Source organism: Excalfactoria chinensis, chromosome 3, assembly GCF_039878825.1.
Source record: "Excalfactoria chinensis isolate bCotChi1 chromosome 3, bCotChi1.hap2, whole genome shotgun sequence".
In the NCBI taxonomy this organism is placed as follows: Eukaryota; Metazoa; Chordata; class Aves; order Galliformes; family Phasianidae; genus Excalfactoria; species Excalfactoria chinensis.
Window position 1 is genome coordinate 85,395,170 of NC_092827.1, and position 22,769 is coordinate 85,417,938.

Genomic DNA, 22,769 nt, shown 5'->3' on the forward strand with positions numbered 1-22,769 from the left:
TTTCAGGAAGGAGGAAAACGCAAGCCTTTTCCCTTTGTTTTTTTTCATTTTTACTTTTTATGACTCTTTACAAGCTGCTTTTGAAAAATTAAGATTTTCAAACCAGCATTAGCATAGTATGGGATTCCTACAATAAGGGAACATTTGCATGCATTAAGGCACCTGAACTAGGCTGAAACCACCTTAAAAGCTCAATGCTAGAGCAAATAATTTACTTCCGAAAAAAAAAAAAAAATTAACAACTAAAACATTCTGACCAAAGGCAGATCTGCGTCATTATTCAAAGGAGCACTTAAGCACCTCTAACCTCTCAGCTCACCTTCCTTCACATCCAAAATTCCATTTAATTTCTGCATCTCAGCAAGTTTTTTTCTTTACTTCCCCAGAAGTTCAAAGGAGCCCGTACGCTTCTTGTTCACCAACATCTGCACTATTCACTCGCAAAATATTATGTTTTATATTTGGGTAACTATTTTTGAAGGTTAAGATGCTGCATGGAGTAAACTCAGTTTCCATGATACAATTTGAGGTCCAAGTTTAATTGCTAACCATTACATAAGTGTAAGAATCACTAATGAACGAGAAGCATTACAAATAATTTTTCTAAATTTCTTTGAATATATAGTAGTATGTAAATTTAAGTCTATTCCAAACTCTTTCCTTCTGCGGCTCATTTGGATGCATCGTTAATCTCATAGAATCACCAAGGTTGGAAAAGACCTAAAAGATCATCCAGTCCAACTGTTCACCTATTACCAATAGCTTCCACTAAACCATGTCCCTCAACACAACAACCAGTCATTCCTTGAGCACCCCCAGGGTAATTTCTTTTAGGAATTGCTTAAAAGCCAAATTCCAAAACAAAAAACAAAAAGCTTTGTATTCTGTGACTGCAGTTGTACTTCCCAGAGCATAACTTCAAGCCACAAGTTGCACAAGCAACTTCAAAATACAAGTTGCTGAAGTGCAAGCACACCTCATTTCTCCCACTGCCTGCGGTGGCACTGAAGTCTTTATATACACAGTTTTTATTGTAAATTCATCCATAGTTTAAATAACTATTTGTCACATAGTGAGTACAATAAAAAAAAAGTCCAGATCCATATAATTGTAGCTGACCCACCAGGTCTGCTTTAAGCAAAACAATGTTTTTCCACCTGCACATTCTCCATAGTTTACTGACCCAACAGCTTTCGGGCACGTAAACAGACCTGTATGATAACGAATTCTCAAGAAGTCCCTGCAACAAAGGAAGACACTTACCCTCATCATGATTTCTCTCTCTATAATGCTGTCCTCAATCGAAAACATTTCGGACACAGGTCTTTCCTTGACTGGTTCTTTCTTCACCCTCTCCTTTACACTTGTGAGGTCAGGCTCTGAGATAGAGGGCCCAAGCGAGGACCCATTTATTGCCACTTGATCTGTCCGAGACACACTGATGGCCTTGGAAGGACCTGGCCTCATGGCCTTGGCCCTGGCTACGGCCACAGAAGCGCTAATATGGTCCTGCCTCAAGGCTCCGTTGCTGACGCTTTTACGAGGCCCAGGATATTCTGGAGGAGGTTTATTTGGTATTCTAGCCAAGGCAGCTTGCAACTGAGCACTGTACTTCATGTTCTCATGGAGGGCTCTTATCTGTGACACAGATTTTGTGGTATCTTCTTCCTCTTCACTTTCACTACTGTGTATCAGCATCGTGGCATCAGAGAATGTCTTTTTGTGATGATAATGAGGAACCTGTTGAACTTCATGCCCTATTTGAACTGACTCTTCTGGCTGCACCTGCTCCCGCAAGGTGTTCCTGCGTGGCAGAGGAGCGTTTAAAGTTTTTAATGCCATGGCTTCTATACCACGTACCATATTGCTGATGACCTCCAAGCTATGGCGCTTGTTCACAGCTGCATGGTGCTTCACTGCAAGGAGGGGTTCGCTGACCTCCTGCAGTGACTGACGGACGACGGGTGAGCTGTCCTCCTGGAACGTCTTTACTGAGAGCTGGACTTTGCGTGTGACCAAGTCGGGACTGCTCCCGCTGACATACTTGTGCCGGTGGCTTGCAAGGTCAGGTGTGCTGGTGGCAGGACGTGGGCGTGGGTATGGAGGCGGGGGTCTGAAGAGATAGTTCTTTAACATATGAGCAGTATTGTAATTCTGGCTGCTCTGCAGCTGCATGTTAGCCAGCTCTGGTGTGCTGACTGTGTGAGATATGGCACTGGCTGCTGTCTTATTTTGCACAGCATTGTTAGGGTTCATTTGGTCAGAGGGGGTAACAGGCTTGTTATACCCACCACCCTGAGGCCCATATGTGACTGTATAAGGATGCCTCTCTCGAATCTCAGGTTGACTGTAAACTAGGTCTTCTGGCTGGTTATAAGCATGCGTGTTTCCAATATTGAGATTCCTCAAAGACTGACTCTGGCTATCCATCTGGATCACCCCTCTCTTCATTTGTCTCATAACAGTTTCATAATCTGGAGTTGGTCGATAAGACGGGACTATGATTGCACTATGTCTGTGGCTCGGGATATAGTCTGCTCTCATGATGTCACTTCCAGGGATGCTCAGATTTGAGGACATTGGAGATGCTTGGATGAAGTTCTGTGAGCGATTCAGGGAGTTCATGCTGTGTGCACTGCACACACTCCCATTGGGTCCATTACCATTCAAGTAGCTGAAGTCCACCGGACACCTGTCCAAGCTGGTCTGAGACCTACAGTAGAAAGTTTCTTCATTTCCATGGAAAATGCTGTCTGTGTAGAACGGAGATAAAAACATTTGAAATTTAACATACAAGGACTTGTTATCAAAGATTCAAATGCAGTCTGCACCAACAATTATAGAGACAGCTTAGTGTACAGCTGCAGGGAACATTTGGGCTTGGGAGCATCCTTGAGTCACCGAAATAGAACTAAGATGAAACAACTTCCATAAACACTCCAAACAGTTAGCAAAATACTTTAGCTCAGATCCTTGTGGGAGACATGAAAAGGGAAAGAAAGGAAAATGTTTTTGCCTGGCAAGGAAGAACACCATCTCTCTTAGCACCCTGGAAGGATTCACTGATGCTACTTTCACCTTAGAAATGTGGTGCTGCTAATCCTGAAAATGCTGTATTGGGTTTTTTTGTTGATACACTGCTGTCCATTACTCAAAGTAGTGGATGACTGTGAACCTGTAAATCCTTATTCAAACCAATCAACATATTAAGGATTGTAAGTACAGGGGTATCAAGATAAAAAAAAATAAAATAAATAAATAAAAAAAGGAAAAAAAACCAACAAAAAAGCCCCACCCTACAGATATGCTAAAAATATCAGTCCAGCAAAGGCTACTTAAGATGGAATGACGACATTAAAGATGACGTAATGAGTCATAACTTTACTGCAAGACTGTCCATGTCAAAAAACTTGTAAGAAACAAGTAGCATCTCCCAAGGCTCTGAAACTAACTCAGTTCTTCAACAATTTCAAGGAATTTGTAGCAAGACTGGGGGAACTTTACAGTTTATCTAAAATTAAAAATATCCCCCTTCAAGCGGCTGTACTTAATAGTAAAACAGTAGTGGCTACTATGACAAATCTTTATACATATAGTTCTTTAGGGAACTATATTGATTGGCTCATTTCGAAATGTAACAAATTCTTCCTTAAAACTAGTCAGGCAGCCATGACTCCAGAATAGTATGACTATGAGCTCCTCTACCAGTGAGAGCACTTCAACTCTAGTTCTCAGGAACTGCAGAGAACGTAGCCAAACAGACCTGGCTGCATGAATTCCAAAAGGCAGTACGGGTGTGGTTAAGGGTATGAAATTCAAGGTGTTTAGAGGCTGGGCTCTATTCCCAGCCTTGATCAAAGTAACCTGGTGCAACCTCTTGGGGATTTATTTGTTAAACATGGGGGTAAAAGTTGTTAACCCTACTGCAGTCTCTAAGTATGATGCAGGCAGACACATACTGAGTTTTGTGACCATGGCACACTGATTATTAATGCAAGAAAAGATGTTTTGCTGTTTCATTTCCCTTCACTCCATTTCTGTCCCCACCCACAGCTGGCACTGCCTTTGAGTTCAGCCATCAGACTTCCTTTAGAAATTATTTTTGCTTGCTGAACTGGAATGCCAAGTTTAAGGTCCATATAGTCATGCAAACATATTTTAGGACTGAAATGTTACTTTAAACACAAGACTTACTGCAGTAGTAGCTTCAGAACTGCTAGCTGCCCTCCAGCAGCAGCTCCAACATGATCATAGCAGCACTAGAAATCTAGATATAAGGAGTAGGAGCTTCTCTGCAAACACATAACATTAAGGTCCGCTTGAGGTAACATACATGCTCTAAGTACCTTGTGAATTATGTGTTTCAGTGTAGTGATCTCCACACTGGACATGCATAGGAGGCAGTATAAATGGATGTTGTCTAGGCTGAAATAAAAGCACAAGAGAGAAAAAGGATTAGGAACTCAGTTTGCTGTAGTTTTGCAAACAAAATATAGGAAAAATGATTCTCTGCCCTCTCCACTGAATACTTCTTCTTCCTACCCAGCCAAACACACATGCTCAACATGTGTAAATGCTTAAGTTTTGTTAGGGAGTCCAAAGCTGACCAGCTAGATACATTTATAGCAAACCACTTCAGAAAACAACATCCAGATTCCCATCTCACTTAGAAGCATTCAGAAGTTTACTGCAAACCCTGGTCCTTGTAGAATTAAAACAAACAAAAACCAACACCCAAACACCTAATCAGGTCAAAAGCTGAAGAGAGAACAAACTCGAGGATCTAAAACACTGTCATACATGCAGCATCAGCACAGATGGGCTTAGAATCCTGCTGCAGGTAATTTGAATATTGGATTCAATGAAGAAAAGCCTTTTTAACAGAACAAAGATCCCAGAGTTCAGCACTAAAGCAGTAGGGCTATTTACAGGGAAATAAGTCACAGCTGAAGCAATATTCTGCTTTGTCCATCGGTAAACTGTTACAGTTTGCAATTGCACTTCACCACCTGCACTGCAATGTCTCATCTGGTGCTGCTGAGCAGAATTTATGAAAGTATGCTTTGATATACAAGGAGAGCAGGGAGAGAAGGAAGATGCTCTTCTCTGTTTCTTAACAACAGAACAAGGGATTGTCATCTAAGCTGATTTAAGTAGTCCAAACTATTAAGGAATTCTGCGAATGCCCAAGGCCAAAAAGAAACTCCAAATGATTTCACTCTGCGTGCACATACACACTGTGAACATCAAGCAACAGTTTGCCACTGAAGAGGGGGTGGGGAAGGGGTTAAATTTACATTTTCTATGTAAATTGGGAGACAGAATGAAAGTCAAAGAAACTGAATGCACATATGAATTTTTGCATTTGAAGTGGTTGTTAAACCAGAGCTAGACGATAACAGGAAATATTTCTGCTAGATGAATTACTTCTAAGGATATAAAAACCTACTCTCACTGAACATTTTGGGCAAAGGAAACTAATCCTGACAACCCACATAGGAAAGATGAGCTTGGAACAAATCAAGATGTTTGAAAGCCTAGAAAATGGAAAAATGGTGGGTGGAGGAAACATGCAAGAAAGGAGAGAGTTACTTCTACTGGAAGGTTTTAGATCTGGAGCAGATAGTTGCCTTTGTTATACAAGCAGACAGTATTGAAGCTACCTGCATATCTGCTAATGGTCTGGGCTTTTTTGCCTCCCTTTCTTTCTTTTAAAATTTTTTTTGTATTGAAAGCTTTGAGGCGTGGAGAACTTCAATACTCAACTTATGGATCACTTGGATTAAAAACCAACAAATAAACAAACATGACATATATGGAGAAGGTTCTGCTGTGAAAAGATACTGTAACGTGGCCTTAAAATAATAGTTAACAGGGGGTTGGACTCGACCTCTGGAGGTCCCTTCCAACCCCTACGGCTCTGCAATTCTGTGACCACCATTATGTCAAAACCATATGAAGGGCCTTACTGTGAAAATAACAAACAGGATTCTCAGTCAAGTGGTACAGCCTCACTGCAAAGATTCCACTTCAGTTCCCATTTATGCCTACTGATTTATTACTACACAAGACAAGCTAATATGCAGGCGTATAAAAGTGCATACAAAGCAGAAAACAGACAGGAGGGCTTTCTTTTCTTTTTTCCTTTTTCTCCTCAAAGAGAATGGCTCAAACAAGTTAGCAAAACAATTACGAGCACATTAAAAGTTCAACACAAATGGACAGCAGCCCCGTTCAAGTTTTAACTGACAAGCATATATTCCTCATTTTGATCCTCCTTTTAAAATTTTTTTTAAGCTTGTTGCCCACTTCAAAACAAGCAAGCAGTGGGATTTGGTTTTGCTCTTAACAAGTAGATTGCCTTTTTCTCTATCTACCAGAGGAATGCTCTCTCTTTAACTCTGTGATATACCTGAAGCTGCAGTGTAAGAACACAGAGCACATTTCATTTCTTCACTTTAATTTTTTCATAGCCACCTCCAGGGGCCAAGCCAGCAGATACCAAAAATACTTCAGGTGTACTTAAGAGAATGTAACGCACAACCACTGTGTATTGTATTAAAACACTCTAGAAACAAGCGGAGAATGAAAGGACAAAGAAAGCTGAAGCCAGCAACAACAGGTTTCCTGCAAATGACTGGGAAACACAAAATGCAACTTTTAGAGCTAATGGGCTATGCATACACACTCAGAAAAATAGCCTGCACTGAAATCTGTAAAGATAAAATTATCCGACCATCAGTAATGCTTAGTCTCAGTTTTGGAACATCTTTGCTAGCAGTTATCGCATCGTGAGGACATCAAGAAAACATTCCCACCCTCATAAGCTTTCTGCTCACTATGTACTACTGCTGTAAAGGATCACCAGTGCTGCTACTCTTACTTAATGGGTTCTGAATTGCTGTAAGAAATAACGACATACTGGATGTTTAAATTAGATCCAAAAAAGTGTCCTTAGAACTGACCAGGCCAGAGGAGGGATATTATTATTTGATCAAGATTTCAGAAAAAAAAGTGGGTTTATTTTTTGGTCAGAATTATAATATTTACAATTTCAAATGGAAATGAACAGACTAAAAAAAAAAAACCAAACAACTCAGAGAGTCCTGGATTGATGATAAACATTTTACTTAAAATCACTGTGACTTTCTACAGAGAATAGGCTCTCGAGTCTAAAAATAGAGTAAGCTGAGTAAACTAAACATAGATCTTGTACAAAAATCAAGGAATTGATAAAACACAACTAGCTGCAATATTAATGCATTGAATGGATCTCAACATATTCAGCAAAAGATGGCTCACAGTATTTCTAGGCTACAGATGGCTGTTTTCTTTAGATACTGATTATAGAATCAATCCAGTAGAAAAGTCTCCTAGTTTCTGCAGGGCAAGTAAAAATGTTGTGCCTTGAAGACTGTAATTTTAAGAGAGTCAGTGGTGATATTATCCAGTTAAACTAATCGGCTTGGGCAGCCACACCCTTGAGACTCATTCCAATCATCCTGCCTACAAGAAATGATTTTAAGCGTTTATTTGAAATTTAGAAAGTATTCCATCTTACACAACGTCCCATCTCATCAGAAGTGGTACAGACAATCTTAAAGACTCCACAAAAGTACATACCAAAGATGATCTACTCCAAGTAGGCCGTCGTCGGATAGGGGGAGGAGAACTTGATTGTCTGTGGAAGAAAAAGTTAAGAGATGTGCTCGAGTCTACACTCTTTCAATTCTAATTATGGAATGAATGGGAAAAATGAGACATGAAGGATCTGTAAATACTGCTCATTTATGAGATTAAACGAATGGAAATAAGATGAAAATACTTTACATCTTTCTTTAAATATAGTATTTCAGTTCCAAAACATACATGCCTTTTATTGATTATTCTATTTAGCTTATTTGGAAACACAAGAAAAAAGAACAGTGGCTTGAAAATGAATCAAACAAAAAAGTCTCTTAAGCAATAAAAACTGAACACGTCATACAGGCACAGTCTCAGATGACTTAAAGCGAACACTAAAAAATAATATACAGTTTTATGAAATTCAAAGCAATCACTCCAAAGCAATGCACACAGACCAGGAAGAAAAAAAAACACTGGTTAATACCAGCAGGACCAAATACAGTGTTAGAATAGCCAGGTGCAGTGGAAGGAAGGAGAAATGTGGGAGAAAGAAAATGAAATAAGAAATAATTTGAAGGAGGCAGAAATATAGTGCTTACGTGGAGAGAGGAAAGGTGGAATTTCTCCTCCTACAGTTTCTGATCTGGTGAATGATGTTATGTGCAATTAGAGGAAATGCACACAGGAAAGCAAACAACTACAATTTTAACACAGAGGTCAGGAAAATTACTTGGCTAGAAAACACACATTGGCATATGCAGTCATCAATATCTGTGGCCCCTAACGCAGAAGCTGGTACCACATGAGAACACATGAGTGGTAGGAAGGAAAGCAGTTCTAGTAGCAAGAATACATTCAAACTCCAGTTATTTCTTGCACTGATCTCTTGATGTTCCTTATCTTTATTAATTCCAATATCCAAAAGTTGTATACAAAACTGATACACCCAGTTTGTCAAACCCATATACTTATGGCTCAGTGCACAGAAATAACCATGAGTAAAAGCTATTGCTTCTGCAGTTTAGATTATTAACTGAAATGGAACAGTCCTCCTTGTGACCCCAGTAAACAGCTCTAAAGGGAAAATAATTCTCAGACAATAGAAAACAAAATGCTGTTATCCTTTTTGACTGTCACAGGGGAGATAAATAGAAACTTCCTCTGACTTTACTTCTTAAAGTATTAAATTTAGCACTGGACTATTGAAATGCATTATACACTGCTAATAAAGGCCTTTTCTGGTCATCTGCTCAACTTCCAAGGGCAAGCATTATCTGCAATCTAATCAACATCTTTTTCTGTATGCAAAGGTACCACCACATGCACATGTAGCTTACCCTAATCAGTCTTTCCAATACCAGCAATTTACCATATGTTTATACATTGCGTGCACATGTAATACTGGAAAGTTAGACCTCCCAATCGTCCCTTCATCATTGGCTTTATTTTCCAACTGACTGGATTGGATGTCCAGCTCTAACTAGAGCTTTTGATGAGACTTCTTCATAGTTTACTAGCTGTCTAAACTTAAGCTTTGTAAAGGATTCCTGATCCCACTGCTATACAAATCTGGCATATTTTGAAACACTCGCAAAACTCTAGACTTATTAAAGCTAAATTTGTCTCAAATTTTAATAAAATGACCATGTGTTGGTTTAAAGAAACACTCTTGGCTGATAAACTTACTTCTGACTTAGAACAATTAAGGTCTTATGAATTCCTCCTTCAGTTTGAGTGAACACACCTGTGAGAGAGGATGAGCTCAAGACCAGTTTTTTATTAAGTGCTCAAAGCAGAGCCTGTAAATGACTCTGGGTTCAGATTTAGTTTCTGCTGAGTTGTGCTTGTATGCCTATGCAGATGAACTTTCCCAGGTTTCCTCCCTGCTTGGTGCACATAAGAAGCAGATAAATTATGCTACCCAAATTAGAAGAGGATATCCTGTGTTTTCCACCAACCTTACTTGTTAGATGCACAGCTCATCCTTAAAATGCTACTGTAATTTGTATTTTGGCATGTTAACATAAGTCACCTTTCAATCCAGTTTATACTAGTACTCTGGGTTGTTATGAACAACAGAAACTAAAGGCTTCAATTCATTATTCTGTCAGATTTGGCTGTTCAGTGAGCAGTACCCAACAGAGCTCATACATCAAGCCTCTGGGGGCTCAGAATTAAATCTATATCTCATTCTTCTGCTCTAGATGACGGTTAAAACAAGAAAGAAAAAACAGCAAAGTAAAGCAGAATAACTGACACGAGTGACTAGAAAAAACAACAGAACCAGACACGCCAAAACTTCGAGCACTTCCAAAGCAGGGTGTCAGAATATAATTCTGAGGAAAGAGTACTCACTCTGTGCAGATTTTGTTCTGTTTGTAAAACTTATGTCTTGCTGCAAAGAGCCGCGAGATATATTTGGCGTTTTCAAGATCATCCTTTAAACACAAAGAAAAAAAAAAAAAGATGAAAAAATGTATATGATTGTTTATTTTGTTATTCTTACCAAGAAATAACGAGAGTTCTACAAATCCAACTGTAGTAATGCTTAGTAAGGTCTGTCATGTACAGAACCTGATTGCCAAGAACATGCCTAGCGCCCTCAAGAATGTTTAAGGCATTGAATTACTGAAGTAGCATGACATGCCTTTACATGCTGCCTCTTCACTGCTAAGTCACAGAGGAAGGAAAAGAGGGACAACAAACAAAATGGCTGAAAGTTACTGGTTCAGTTTTTGTGCTGGCCTGGTTCAGTGAGAAGTAGATGATTTTAAGTGCAGAACAACACGGTACTCCTTGAGTTCCAGCACATGCATGTGTGGTAGCTTGTCTGCTGTTTCTACAGCTTCTTATGCTGCTATTGACATGCCAGCATGAAAGGCAGTGTGGCACCATGGATGTTTCACTGAACAAGCACTTCAGTTTTTTTTTGCAAAATTCCCAGCATATTATTACTTAAGTATGTTTAGAATTAGAGTTTAAAGGGTTTAAAGGTTTTTAATAAATATGCTTTATATAAGCAGATTTCTTGATAACACTGATTAGATCTTTTTCTTACTGTGTGAAAGAGCACATTCTCTTCTTTGTTGATCAGCTCTAGAACAATTGAAGACTTGTTGTGTGCAATATTCCCAATGTCGTTCCACCTGTAGAGTAAAAATATGTGGTACAGTTTGCCAACACATACATTCAAGCATTTCACAAACACATTAAGAATCCCTTAGTCAACATTAATCTTGCTTTATGGGAAAGCTTTTTTGTAGCTGCTTGGTGAAAAAAACATGGCCAGGATAACATGCAAATCAAGCTCCAACTCAAGGAGAAACAGATTTTTCATCTCTTAACCTGAAGCAGGAAATTGAAAAGCTCTCTTTAAAAATACTGACTTCAGGAATCAAACAGAAGGTACCCTGAAAACACATTAGCAATAAATATACTGAACACTAACATTTGTGTATTGCTTGACTACAACCAGATGGAATTTTGCTTTCCTTACACTGCCATTGCTTCTATTTCCAACTCTCCTACAGAGACAATTCTTTCTAAAGATGGGTAACATGTCAACGTGGTTACATAGGCGATGCATACCATGTTAATACTTTGTTTAACATTCACACTTTTTTTTTCTAAGTAATTGTGAGGTTACACAAGATCGGAGCTATAATCTTCTTACAAATAGCTGACAGACAGACACACTGGCGTACATTGCATGCAATCCATGGGGATGGAAAGGACTTGTTTGTTCTGTTTGCAGCATGCATTCCTCTTCATGTCATGGCAGGATGCTTGGAGTGCATATTTTCAAAAGTAAGGATCCCAGCACCAGCTATCATTTCTACATTTAAGGAACTTCTTGCTTTGGACACTGCATTTTAAGATGTCTTCAGAATGTCACAATTAAAAGAATGACCTAACTTCTTCACAGAATTACACACGTAAAACATCAGCCATATGGAAAAGAGAGACTTGACATTTTCAAAGTCATTTCATTGACACATTCAAAATCATTTAATGTCTTTTTAAGGTGAAAACAAAACAAACAAAGCTAAGCAAAACAACAACAAAACCAACACCCTTCTTGTTCAAGTCTGCTATAAGCCTTAGCTTGTGATTAAAAATGAGCATACTTTATAAACGAATGTTCAGGTTCATATCCTAACAGCAACAAGGACTAGGAAAAATCCACTCCACATTAACATCAATATTAATGGAAATACTCAACAGTAGCAGATTTCTTGCAATACTTTCATACATAACAAATTTTTCTCAGTTACAAAACCCACAAGAAAAGGTCGATAAAAAGGCTTTAGTAACTCTCAAAACCCAGAACAGTGGTACAAACATGTAAATGACAGACACATAGATTTCAAAACTGCAGTGAGAAAGTTCAGCTTTTTTAGTGGGATACCTAAATATGGTAACCAGATTTTCAGAATCGCTGAGTGCCTAGGCTGCCAGCAGTGAGGTTTAACAGATTTGCATTCAGATGCATCAAAGAAGCAGACACAAAGGCAAGAAAAGAAAAAGGATCAAAGCCCTGTAAGTAGAACATGATACACGACAGACAACTACATCTTTCTTGCCATCAAACCCATTCAGGGACATCAGAAATGATTCTTTATCACATCCCTTACGGCCAAGAGGCCAATGCTGAAAACAGTGAGGTGACTACTCCTTAGTGAGAGGATTGGCACTATTGAAGTCACATATTTAAGTAAGGAAGAAAAAAACCCACACACAGAGCTCTGAAAAGAAGATCACTTTAAAGGCAGAAGTCCCTAGCTTTTACCTATAGATCACAGTTGTCCTTCCAATTCTGTTTTTTATGAAGATTCCCATGAAGAAAATACCGAGGTGTATGTCATTTCCATGATTATCCTGCACAAAAAGGGTATATATTTAGATTAATCAAGAAACTGGCAAAGGCATGGGTAAGAACACATGCTGAACTACCAAACAGAAGCCATTCTTAAGGATGAATGCTGGACTAACCCTTGACTAACCTATAGTTTGCTGCTATTCAGGACTCTGATTTCCATTATTTCAAAGCAACTAACACCTAGGTGGATTTATTCTGCTGATAAGTGAGAAGAGATTAAGGCTAAGTGAGCCCAAGGTTCTCCTGCAGGTAACAACATAAACACCACAAACAGGCATTTGTTATGTAACAGCTCACATACCCTATAACTGTGAGTATAGCTATCTAGAATCTGTATGACTCCCAAAAGCAACAGTCCTCATTCACACTCATCATTTCTCCAGTCACCTGATAAAACACGGAGAGGTTTCAGAATCCAGACCATACCTTGAGATGGAGTCCATCTCAAAAGCTTTACCCATCACATTTCCTCATTCAAATTATTCTGTGCAAAAGATCATAGCATGTCACCCTAAGATGTACTTGCTCTATCTTTATACAGATATGGCCTGCATTGCTTTGCAATTACTGCTTGAATATTCATCTGCATGCATCATATACTGTCCGCTGTTCTTGCGATGCTTTTCAAAAACTACTGATTTTGGGCCTACCCATTTTCCTTGCAGGATCCCATACGTGCTCCTGTTGCATTTTACAGTATTTCTCTTTAAATGCTTTTTTCTTTTTGCTAGAAAAGCTAAATTATGTTAACAAAGAAATTTTTCTACATTTAATCAATGAAACCAACTTTTTGCTAGAATCACCTATAGCAATGGAATCATACTGAACATGGCAGAAAGAAGCTTCCAGTAAAGGGGAACTGACTACCAGTGCAAATTAAACCTTGAACAACCCCCTCAGTCTTAAGCATGTGGAGGACCTGTGTGTAAGAAATTAAGGAAAGAGTAAAGTTAAAGCTTAATAGATAGCAACTTAGAAAAATATAAAAGAGGCCTTAGTCTCCTATCACATGAAATAAGACCAGAATTGAGGTTTATTTGCCCCAGTCACTCTCCCTCAGGAGCATGTCAGCTTCCCAAGGGAGCATGCACGGTAGGCAGACCCTGGCACATAATAGCCTTTTGTGTCAAAAGAATTTTGGTGGAGGGGAAGTAACAGCAGTAGGACACCCTCATGCTTCAGTCTCCATTTAAACTACCAGAAACCATTTCATCTTCTAGAACAGCAAAACAACTCCCAGGTCTTCTGGATGAACAAGGCAGATGTGTTATAAAGGTCACTGCATAATTGGATGTAGGGGTTTCTTTCTTATATATGCTAACATACCTTCACAGGGAACATTTCCTGTCCAAACCCATCAAGGCGTTCCACTTCATTGATGTACATAAGCTCAGCCTCTGCTGCTGTAATGCCACTGCAATTGAAGGAAGGGGTGGAATTTTACTGTACATTGCTAAGGTAAGGCGTAAAACATAGTTCAAAGAACAAACTGAACTCATCCATTGTTCACTGCATCAAATGTTTTTCGAGGCTTTATTAAACATCAGGCTGTTGCACTAGACTGTATCTTTGTGTCTAGTCTTGGATGGCCAGTTTGAGCCATCAGAGTCCTCATTTGCACAAACAGCATATAAACTCACTGCAGTTGCATAAAATGACTTAAAAGTGAAGACCTACATTTCTATATTGGCTTCTCAAAAACATAGGCAATAATCCAAGTTTTGAGAAGGTTCTCTTTCGTAACAGAAAACAAACCATCTGAAAACTTCTACACACGTGTCTGCACATGCTCCTGTCACAGCTCAGGAATTCAGACAGACTTCAGCTCTCAAAAGCAGGTCAGAATAGATTGCAGGTTGTTCCAAAAGAAGGTCACAATTAATATTTCTCCCCTTTGCTCCTCCTTAGTACAGCTTACAAACAGAAATATAGGAACCAGACACTTATAAGAAACAGGGAGAGAAAAAGCTGGTGGAATTTGATTGTAAGTATTTGTCATTTGTGTTGCTGAAATAGCACTAAAGAGCAAAGTGGGGAATGGAAATCTTACTTTTCAAATCCATGAGTTAACCAAGATTGCAAAAGCAGCCCTGAGCAAAGACTGAAGAACAGAACCAGGCCTATTCATGGCCAGCTTGGAAGCTAACCCTTTGGTTGCATCAAATACCCAAGCTTGCACTGAAACTCATACTGAGAATGGCCTTCCACACAGAGATTGTTACTTGCATCTTTAGAACCATTTTTTTTTCCCCTTGTCATTTAACAGGGAATGTTACTGCTTTCATAAAGTATTCCAATTACAATTCATATAATAGAGCTTAAAATGTAGATTCACAATATAATGTGAAAGATTGATTCCAGTAACATACAGAGATTTTCATTTTTGTAGAGGTTTAAATACCTTTACCATCAGGACACCTAGACGAAACAAAAGAAGTCTATTTACAAAGGAAGACTAAAGGACTAATATGTAGATTATTGATTAGTAACTGTGTATTTTAACTTTTCTACAAGGAGACTTAAAACCCAACAAGATCTAGTACATTTTCTTTCATTTTCATTTACATTACGTTGGGAGTATCGTAATGTATGCATCCTTCCCAGTCTTGAATGAGAGAAAACACTTGAAGAGACCCCCCTGGACCACCCCGTTCAAGTCACGGGGTCTTTCATCACCAGTATTTAAATGAAACCAAACAGAAAAAGGAATCTACTACATAACATAGCTTTACACATGTTCCTTTAACCTGATGGTGGAAATGCTCATTTATTTGGGATGGGATTCCATGGCAAATCTGTGTGCCCAACAGGCAGGTAATCTTTTGCAACACACTAATTAAAAACGCAGCTAGATGTAGCATAAACATAGAGATAAGTTAGTTTACCACTGCAAGGAAAGGGTGAGAAGGAAAGTACAGGAAGGTGGGTGACCTTGAAAAAAAAGAAAGTAAAGTTGAATCTTCACATATCAGGCTCACCTGTGAGTTCGGTGTTCTTGTGCAACCTTTTGAGTCAGCTCCTCCAGGACAGCTTCATCCTGGGTCCAGTCCTATAAGAAAATTAAGTAGCATTAAAAACTACTCATCCAAAGAGACAACACAACAGGTTGTTTCCTGTTCACACTCTTGCAGGCAGTAACAGAGAAGGAGCTTAGCACCAACTGCCCTGAAAAACCAGGACACATATTTGAGCAGGGGCTGTTGAAGACATGCATGAAAAATATCATGGTCTGAGACGGGGTATTTGGGGGGTAAAATGATACTGTCAAGAACAGTGCAAAGGTGGGTTTTTCCATTGCAAAAATCAGAACAGACTGCAGAGCATGGATCTTTTCCTGGATAAGGACCAAACAAGCCTTGAAAAGCACTTGGAAGTCTACAAATGAATACATACCTTCTAGAACACTCCAAAATAATCCACACACCATGCAAACTGAACTCATTGGTATTTCCTGTCCTGCACTCTGCAGGTGCTACCTTCCCCATGTTAATAGGGATCAAAAACTTTGCTCTCTTCTGCCATGTAATGGAATTCACTTTAAAATCGTGACACAGTTCTGAGTAATTTTTCTTTCAAAAATTAAATTATATATATGGTAGAAAACATTCTGTAATAATCAGGAGAAACTTAATAAAGGAAGTTTGTTCATAAATTCAAGGTAACAAAAAGGAAGCTAAAACATTTTCTTGCAAAACATTAAGTTCTTATTTTTAAAAGCCTTAAGATCGCATGTAATGTACTTAAGTGCACTTCTTGTTTCTTGCTTAGTGGGGCCCTCCCTCTGATATTTGCTTCTGCCACAAAAATGTGAAAGTGGTAGCACGCTAATGAAAAATGGCACAGTACATGCCTATGCACAGCTACACACCTGTGGGGTGTACTGTGTACATAACTTTGTTCTTTTCACTGCTGAAGAAATGCCATTTGACACACATTGTAGCCTTACAAGATCAAACAGTAAGAAGGTAGCTGCCCCTCCCTCATTCACCGTCTCCCTTCACTAATGAATTTACGGCAATGTTCTAGTTGGAGGCTCTTATTGTGCCTGAGATTTGCTGAAATACTCCCACTTGCTTCAGGACTAGTTTATATCTATAGCACTTAGCAACTGTCCCCAAACTGGTGGTGAAGTATTTGCTGCTATATTACCCACTCCTCTCCAGAAGGGCAGAGACCAGAAGTTAAAGAAGGGATGGAGATGCCTAGAGAAACAGCTCCTGAAGGCTAAGGAAGCTGATACTTCACTGATCTTGTCAGATTTGTTAGTAGTAGCATGGATGAATGACTAGACACCACAGTGGTAAGAGGAAAGCTTACCACCATACAGGCCACAACAACACAGAAAAGGCAGCTGACTCACAAAAGGAAGTTCTAGGATATTAGCTTGAAAAGTAACTGCTGAACTACATAGATATTTGTCTTGAAATCTCATTTAGAGGCTTAGACTCTCCCCTATTTTTTATTTTCAAATAATAAAAACACCATCAGTATATTGAAAGAACTTTGTAGTAGTAATTTATGAGGTGACAGCCTGACTACACCTTTCAGTCTGTACCTGAAATCATCATCTTTCCCACTTACACTACCATACATAAGTTCATAAGCCATCAACAAAATCATCAATTATCAATTCCTAACAAGAATTCTTGTTGTAACAAGAAGAGTTGAATAACACCTATTCCTAACAAAGAAATCTTGCTCCACTGGTCAGGCTAACAGAGGATCCTCAGTGAAAGGACAATGCCAAAGCACTGATCTAGGTATAAAAGATTCAGATCTCTGCATATTCATTAATTTATCCTCTTCTTGCTGATCTTCTTTTTCAGGTGACAATCAACTCCACCTGCTAGCTTGAAATTGCACTTTCACATCGAGATACTGTGTAAACAACACCTCTTTATACTACAGAACTGACTACCAGCCTACTGCTTACTGCAGTTCCCATGCAGTCAAAAAGTGAAGGTAAATGGGATGAAATGCTTTAATCGTTCTCCTTCTGTCTTTCCACTTACCAAAGAAGGAAACCAGCTGCTTAATTTCTAGGCAGTAACAATTAGGGCAAGGGAAGCCCATCTCACTTCCAAATTTTGTTTCTAGCCTGACAGAATTTCAAGTGCTTTTATTGTATGAAGTTTATGTTCATGCTCTGTGCTCATGGATTTTCTGGACTAAAATAGCCTTAGTTTTAGGTGGTGATGTTTCAGTTATTTTCTCCTTTCTTTTAATCCATTCCCCCAGATGGACTCAATGTCATGGGTTACAAGTGCTTGGCATTTATCACCATAGTTTCTAATGCCATCAGGGACTTAAAACACTTCCCTCAGCACTCAAAATCATTTGCTAGTTTCCCATTTAAATTTAAAACAATTTCACAGCACAGTCCCTGGAGGACATTTTGAGAACTGTTCACTTCAGTCTAACAGTCAGTTGATGTAAATTCATATTCTCTTGAGCAAAGATTGCATGATTTGTCCTGTGGCACAACCTTGTTACATCAGCAGTTTTTATACTCCATTGTTTGGCCATGGTTCTATTGCTGCAGCACAGTTAATATACAACAGTCTAAAGAGCTGCAAATTGTTTTTTGATTCAAAGAAGTACACTTTTTTGTTGACATTTACTCTCAGTGGAGACTTAGCAGGAACTGAAAAAGGGCTAGATTTCTATAGTGCTTATTCATCCAACTGCAATAGAGTATATTGCAGAGCAAAGTTTATTTCTGCTATTAATAATTTAGTGCTGGTGCTTTTACTCTGTTATCAACAAAGCCATCTCTGAGGCCTGGAGAAATTACTCATAAAAGACCACAAGACAGGAGGATAAGGAACTCACCATAGGAAACAAGACATATTCTCGGAGGAAGTCATGAGATTCAAACTGATGATAGTCTCCAAAATCCGCTGGAAAAAACAAGACAATTACTCATTTTTGCCCTTTCTACACACATTAAGACCACACTCAGTCTTTGCGCAGATGCTTAACTTCAAGTGGGTGAATTCTCTGTGAAGCCACAACCCAGCACAAAGATTTCTGTTTGTACTTTAGCTTTTAACACAGAGGTCTGAAAATAAAAGTGCTATTACAAGAGATCAAATAACAGCCAACAAGCAATTTCTCTCTTTTGATCCTTTATATTATGGCCATTTGCAGTGCTTAACCATCGGGAGCGCAAGAGGTTCTTTTCTTACTGTAACCTCAACAAATTAATACTACCATATGACAAGACCACGATACGCCTGTCTCTTTAAAATGGTACATACTTTTGCTTCTCCAATGTCCCCAGTCATGACCAGGCAAAAAGAATTTAGCCTACCTCTGCTACAGATCTACATAAGCATACGAAAAATGCTTTATTTTCCAGCCTAGGAAGTCAATCAACAAATCAACAAGTAAATTATATTAAAAAAAATGGCTTGTCAACAACCAACAGAGTTTCAGAACTGTAGAAAATGCTTCCTAAAGGCTAAACACCTTTAAAAAATAAATAAATGAACAAATAAATAAGAATATATATCTGCTAAAAAACACAACAACTTATATCAAAAGAATATCTTGCCAGGAGGTTTTCATTTTATATTAACTGAAGTGGATCAAACGCCATCTACAAGATTCTTATATTATAGAAGGTGGAAATCCCCACCATTAATCATATTAGCTAAACATTCTTTCAAAGCTTCTAGACAGCTTCATGTATTGCAGGATGCCAAAAATGCAGTTTCATTTTGTTTTCACCTCAGAGTTATGTTTTAACATAAACAGAAAGAAATCAAAATGGACATGAAACAGACTGCAAGTTTAAAAGAAGTATTTCAAATATCTTTGGTTGCATCACATGAAAAGGACAAATGGGAGTAATACAAGGTCACGAATAAAGCAAATAAGATTAAGTGCAGGATCTTGATGCAGTGGTCTTTGAAACACGATAGATTACATTGAAAATTCAGGGTAACAGTGACTACTGCAAAATGTTACACACTGACTCCCAAAGTCAGCAAAATCTTCAAGAAACACACAACCAGAGAAACATATTTGCTACCACCTATTTATCATTAACGTTTATACTCGCAAAGCTTAATTTTCTCATCTTGCAAGACTTAGAGTAGAATCTTGTATACATCTTTTCCATTATTCATAAAACATAACAAGATATAACAGGAAACAATTTTCCTTCAAGTTTTAACCAAGCAATAAAACACTACAACAGAACTACTGCCCTATAAGAATCATATTAACATTACTCTTAATCAAAATTAGCATTATTTTTAAGGTACTGCTATTTTACAGTACAGTTTTAAACTATTTAAATAAAAGTGGTTTCTGATACATTTCTCAAACACATTCAAGGAAGCTGGTACAGATACAACCTATTGACTGGAGATTTCATTTGTATCTACTGTTCCCTCAATGCCAGAAATGAGCATGATGATTAAAACCTTTGAAAACCTATTCTTCAAGGCAGTTGCAAAGCATCTTAAAAACTATTAAGGGCAGCGAGAAGTGGATCATGGCTTCTCTGGCATTCCTGCAAATATAAAGCTTTCTCAAAACGGAAAAATGAAGATTCTTTGTCTTCATTTAGAACTTCTTTACAGTACTATATTTTCAGCAACTGTATTTTAAGAATCAGATTCTCAGATATAAAAATGTTACCAGGCATGATGTACCACAGAACCTGTAAGTTTCAAAAATCAGATCTTCTCATTTGTTATCATATGTATGTCCTTGTCCCTATCCACAAAGAGATCCAGTGTCGAGTGCATGATTGTTGGAATCGTACTTTGAGTTCTGATAGTCACGGATAGATCGAAACACACTTTCTACAAACACAGGGCTTCCTTCTTTATCCATGTACATGCATGACCTTACTTTTATTGATGTCCTTAGGAGGCTTAGAATAAAAAGCAGTTTATTAATTTATAATTCATGTAACAATTATGGTCATGTGTTCTTTCATATTGCAGATAGCGCTACACAGCAAAATGAGTTTTTAATTAAAGGTAAAATTAAAACTGCTCTTATGCTCTTTGATGTAATTCCATTTAAACCAGAGAATGTGAAGCAAATTCATTACTGTAAAGTACTTTGTGGCTGGAACTAGAACTGGAATCTAGTTCAAATTCACTAACACAGCTTTCAGAAAAAAGAAAGTCGCGGATTGTGATGTGGTCCATCATTCCCTCCCTAAGGGTACAAGCGTTTCATCAACAGTAGTACACCTACACATTTGTAAATATGTAGAAAAACCTGGCTGTTGTGAATAGCAGTCATACGTGGCCCTAGTTACTGCCAGTCAACATCTAGAACAACCCAAAATATCCTAGTTGGAAAATGGCAAGCAGATCACGTCATCTTACCTTGCACTGCTAAACCAGCTAGTCGAATTCCCTGCTCCAATGATGAACGCAATCGGCCATCAAGAATGTCCTTTTTCACTTGTAGGTAATACTGATATCTACAAACCAGAAAAGAGAACAAACCAGAAGGGCAGTATGTATATACAGCTTCTACAGAACAAGAGACTACTGAAAGCAAGAAAAACTCACTTCAAATATCAGGCAGCTGAACAACAGTCAGTGCCCGATTCAAGAAGTTCCACATCATCTATAATGTGCACACATTAGCAAAATAAATTAAAGTGATCCCTACAAGTGCAGTGTTTCCAGGTGTATGAAAAGGAAAATAAGATGTTCTAGTTTGTGCTAGATGTTTTGGACAACACAGAAGAGGGATATCTGCAGGGACAACATCCTCTATAAATTCTGTACAGGTTGGAGGAGACCAAGTGTTCTACAATTCACAAAGAGGCTGTTGCATCACTCCTATGTTTTTTACTCAACTATCACCATTTTGATAGGAAAAATGGAATGTAAGCAATATCCTTTGGCTGACTGATGTAACTTTGTGGCCTATATAGAAGTGGCTTTGGGGTTTTTTTTTGTTTGTTTGTTTTTTTAATTGGGATCCTTCATCTGCAATGTTGACTTAGACACAATAAAGCAAAACCAATTTCTAATATCACCATACTTGCTTATCAACAACTAATCCCAAGGTAAACTACGTGAGTTTAAATCTCGAGGTAGAACTTACATTTTACGTGAGTTTAAATCTCGAGGTAGAACTCACCTCATTTTGCAAAAGAGTAGATGCAGATGAAAAAGACAACTTCCACAAAAGCTAAGAAGTTATTATCTGTGCATCACTTCCACCCACCAAACTGTACCAGACCCGTGGCACAGCTGGTCAAAGCAGCAGTGTTAGGCAGCCGTCCCTCCAGAATATCAAGTTAAAGTCCAGTGAAGGCAGTTTCATTAACAGGCGACAACATTTTAATCTGTAAGCAGCAATACATGTTTGCTTGAACTACCTGTGTTGCACGAGCACTAAAGCAGCAAGGGACAAGATGGAGGCAGCCGAGAAAATTACAGCCACAATTGCATCCCCTCAAAACAGAACAGATTTACAAAAATAATGACTTGAACAAAACCAGATCACTCTGTCAAATCTGGATTAAGAAAGAAGTCATACACAAAGATACCAACCAGCCTCAGAGCCTGTGACCTCTGAAAAGGAATAGCAGACAAGAAGACTTAAGGCAATAAATGCCTGACTGGACTCAGCTGCAACCAGCACACCACATCTGACCTTAAGCTTGAACCTTTGGGAATAGAATGTGAACAGTTCTTGTCTTAAGGATTTCAGGCACATAAGTCACCTTCCTAGTACCAAGTCAATTAACTTTTCTGCAATGAAGAACCACTCAAACATCACCTGTGTCACTATCTTAACTACACTTTACCACTTAACTCTGCATAGGCATTAGAAAAAAACCTACATGCTTAAAAACCAGCATAACCCAAGCCATTCTTTGAGGGGTTTTAATCAAATACAGCATTTTACACTCTTCCTCAGTTAATTCTTCTGACAGCAACGTGAGATGCAGTAACTTGCCACTAGACAGCACCAACGCTCTGAACAGACCTGTGCTCAAGGTAGCAGCAACATAAGCAGCTATAAGCAGTGCAAATCTCTCAATGAAAGGCCTGTGGATATATTTTCATGTCTGAAAAGTTCCCTTTTGAGTTCACAGATTTTATGTGCACTTAATTGCTGGGTTACTCATTTTTAGGTTTCCTCTTCCCTCTCACTTCCCCCAGAAAGAAGGAAGAATAACATTGTCAAAGAGGAAAGAAAATATTCACCAGAAGTGCTTAGACATGGCTTTCACTGCATCATAAAGGCTAAATCTTTGGCTAACTCTGAAATC

General features: G+C 38.5%; 1 protein-coding gene across 3 annotated transcripts in view; it reads right to left on the minus strand.

The window, feature by feature from the left end:
* Positions 1 to 22,769, minus strand: part of PTPN14 (protein tyrosine phosphatase non-receptor type 14) — a 103,244-nt gene that overhangs the window by 18,658 nt on the left and 61,817 nt on the right. For all 3 annotated transcript variants that reach the window (XR_011903085.1, XM_072332028.1, XM_072332027.1), the window contains exons 4-13: positions 20,860 to 20,957; positions 18,338 to 18,405; positions 15,484 to 15,554; positions 13,832 to 13,919; positions 12,416 to 12,504; positions 10,685 to 10,772; positions 9,982 to 10,064; positions 7,624 to 7,681; positions 4,347 to 4,425; positions 1,264 to 2,753 (exon numbers count right to left, since the gene is read on the minus strand). Coding sequence is in view for 2 of the 3 variants with exons in the window: in XM_072332028.1 (XP_072188129.1) it covers positions 1,264 to 2,753; positions 4,347 to 4,425; positions 7,624 to 7,681; positions 9,982 to 10,064; positions 10,685 to 10,772; positions 12,416 to 12,504; positions 13,832 to 13,919; positions 15,484 to 15,554; positions 18,338 to 18,405; positions 20,860 to 20,957 (2,212 nt within the window). In the remaining variant the exon portion in view is untranslated. The remainder of the gene's footprint in view (positions 1 to 1,263; positions 2,754 to 4,346; positions 4,426 to 7,623; positions 7,682 to 9,981; positions 10,065 to 10,684; positions 10,773 to 12,415; positions 12,505 to 13,831; positions 13,920 to 15,483; positions 15,555 to 18,337; positions 18,406 to 20,859; positions 20,958 to 22,769) is intronic.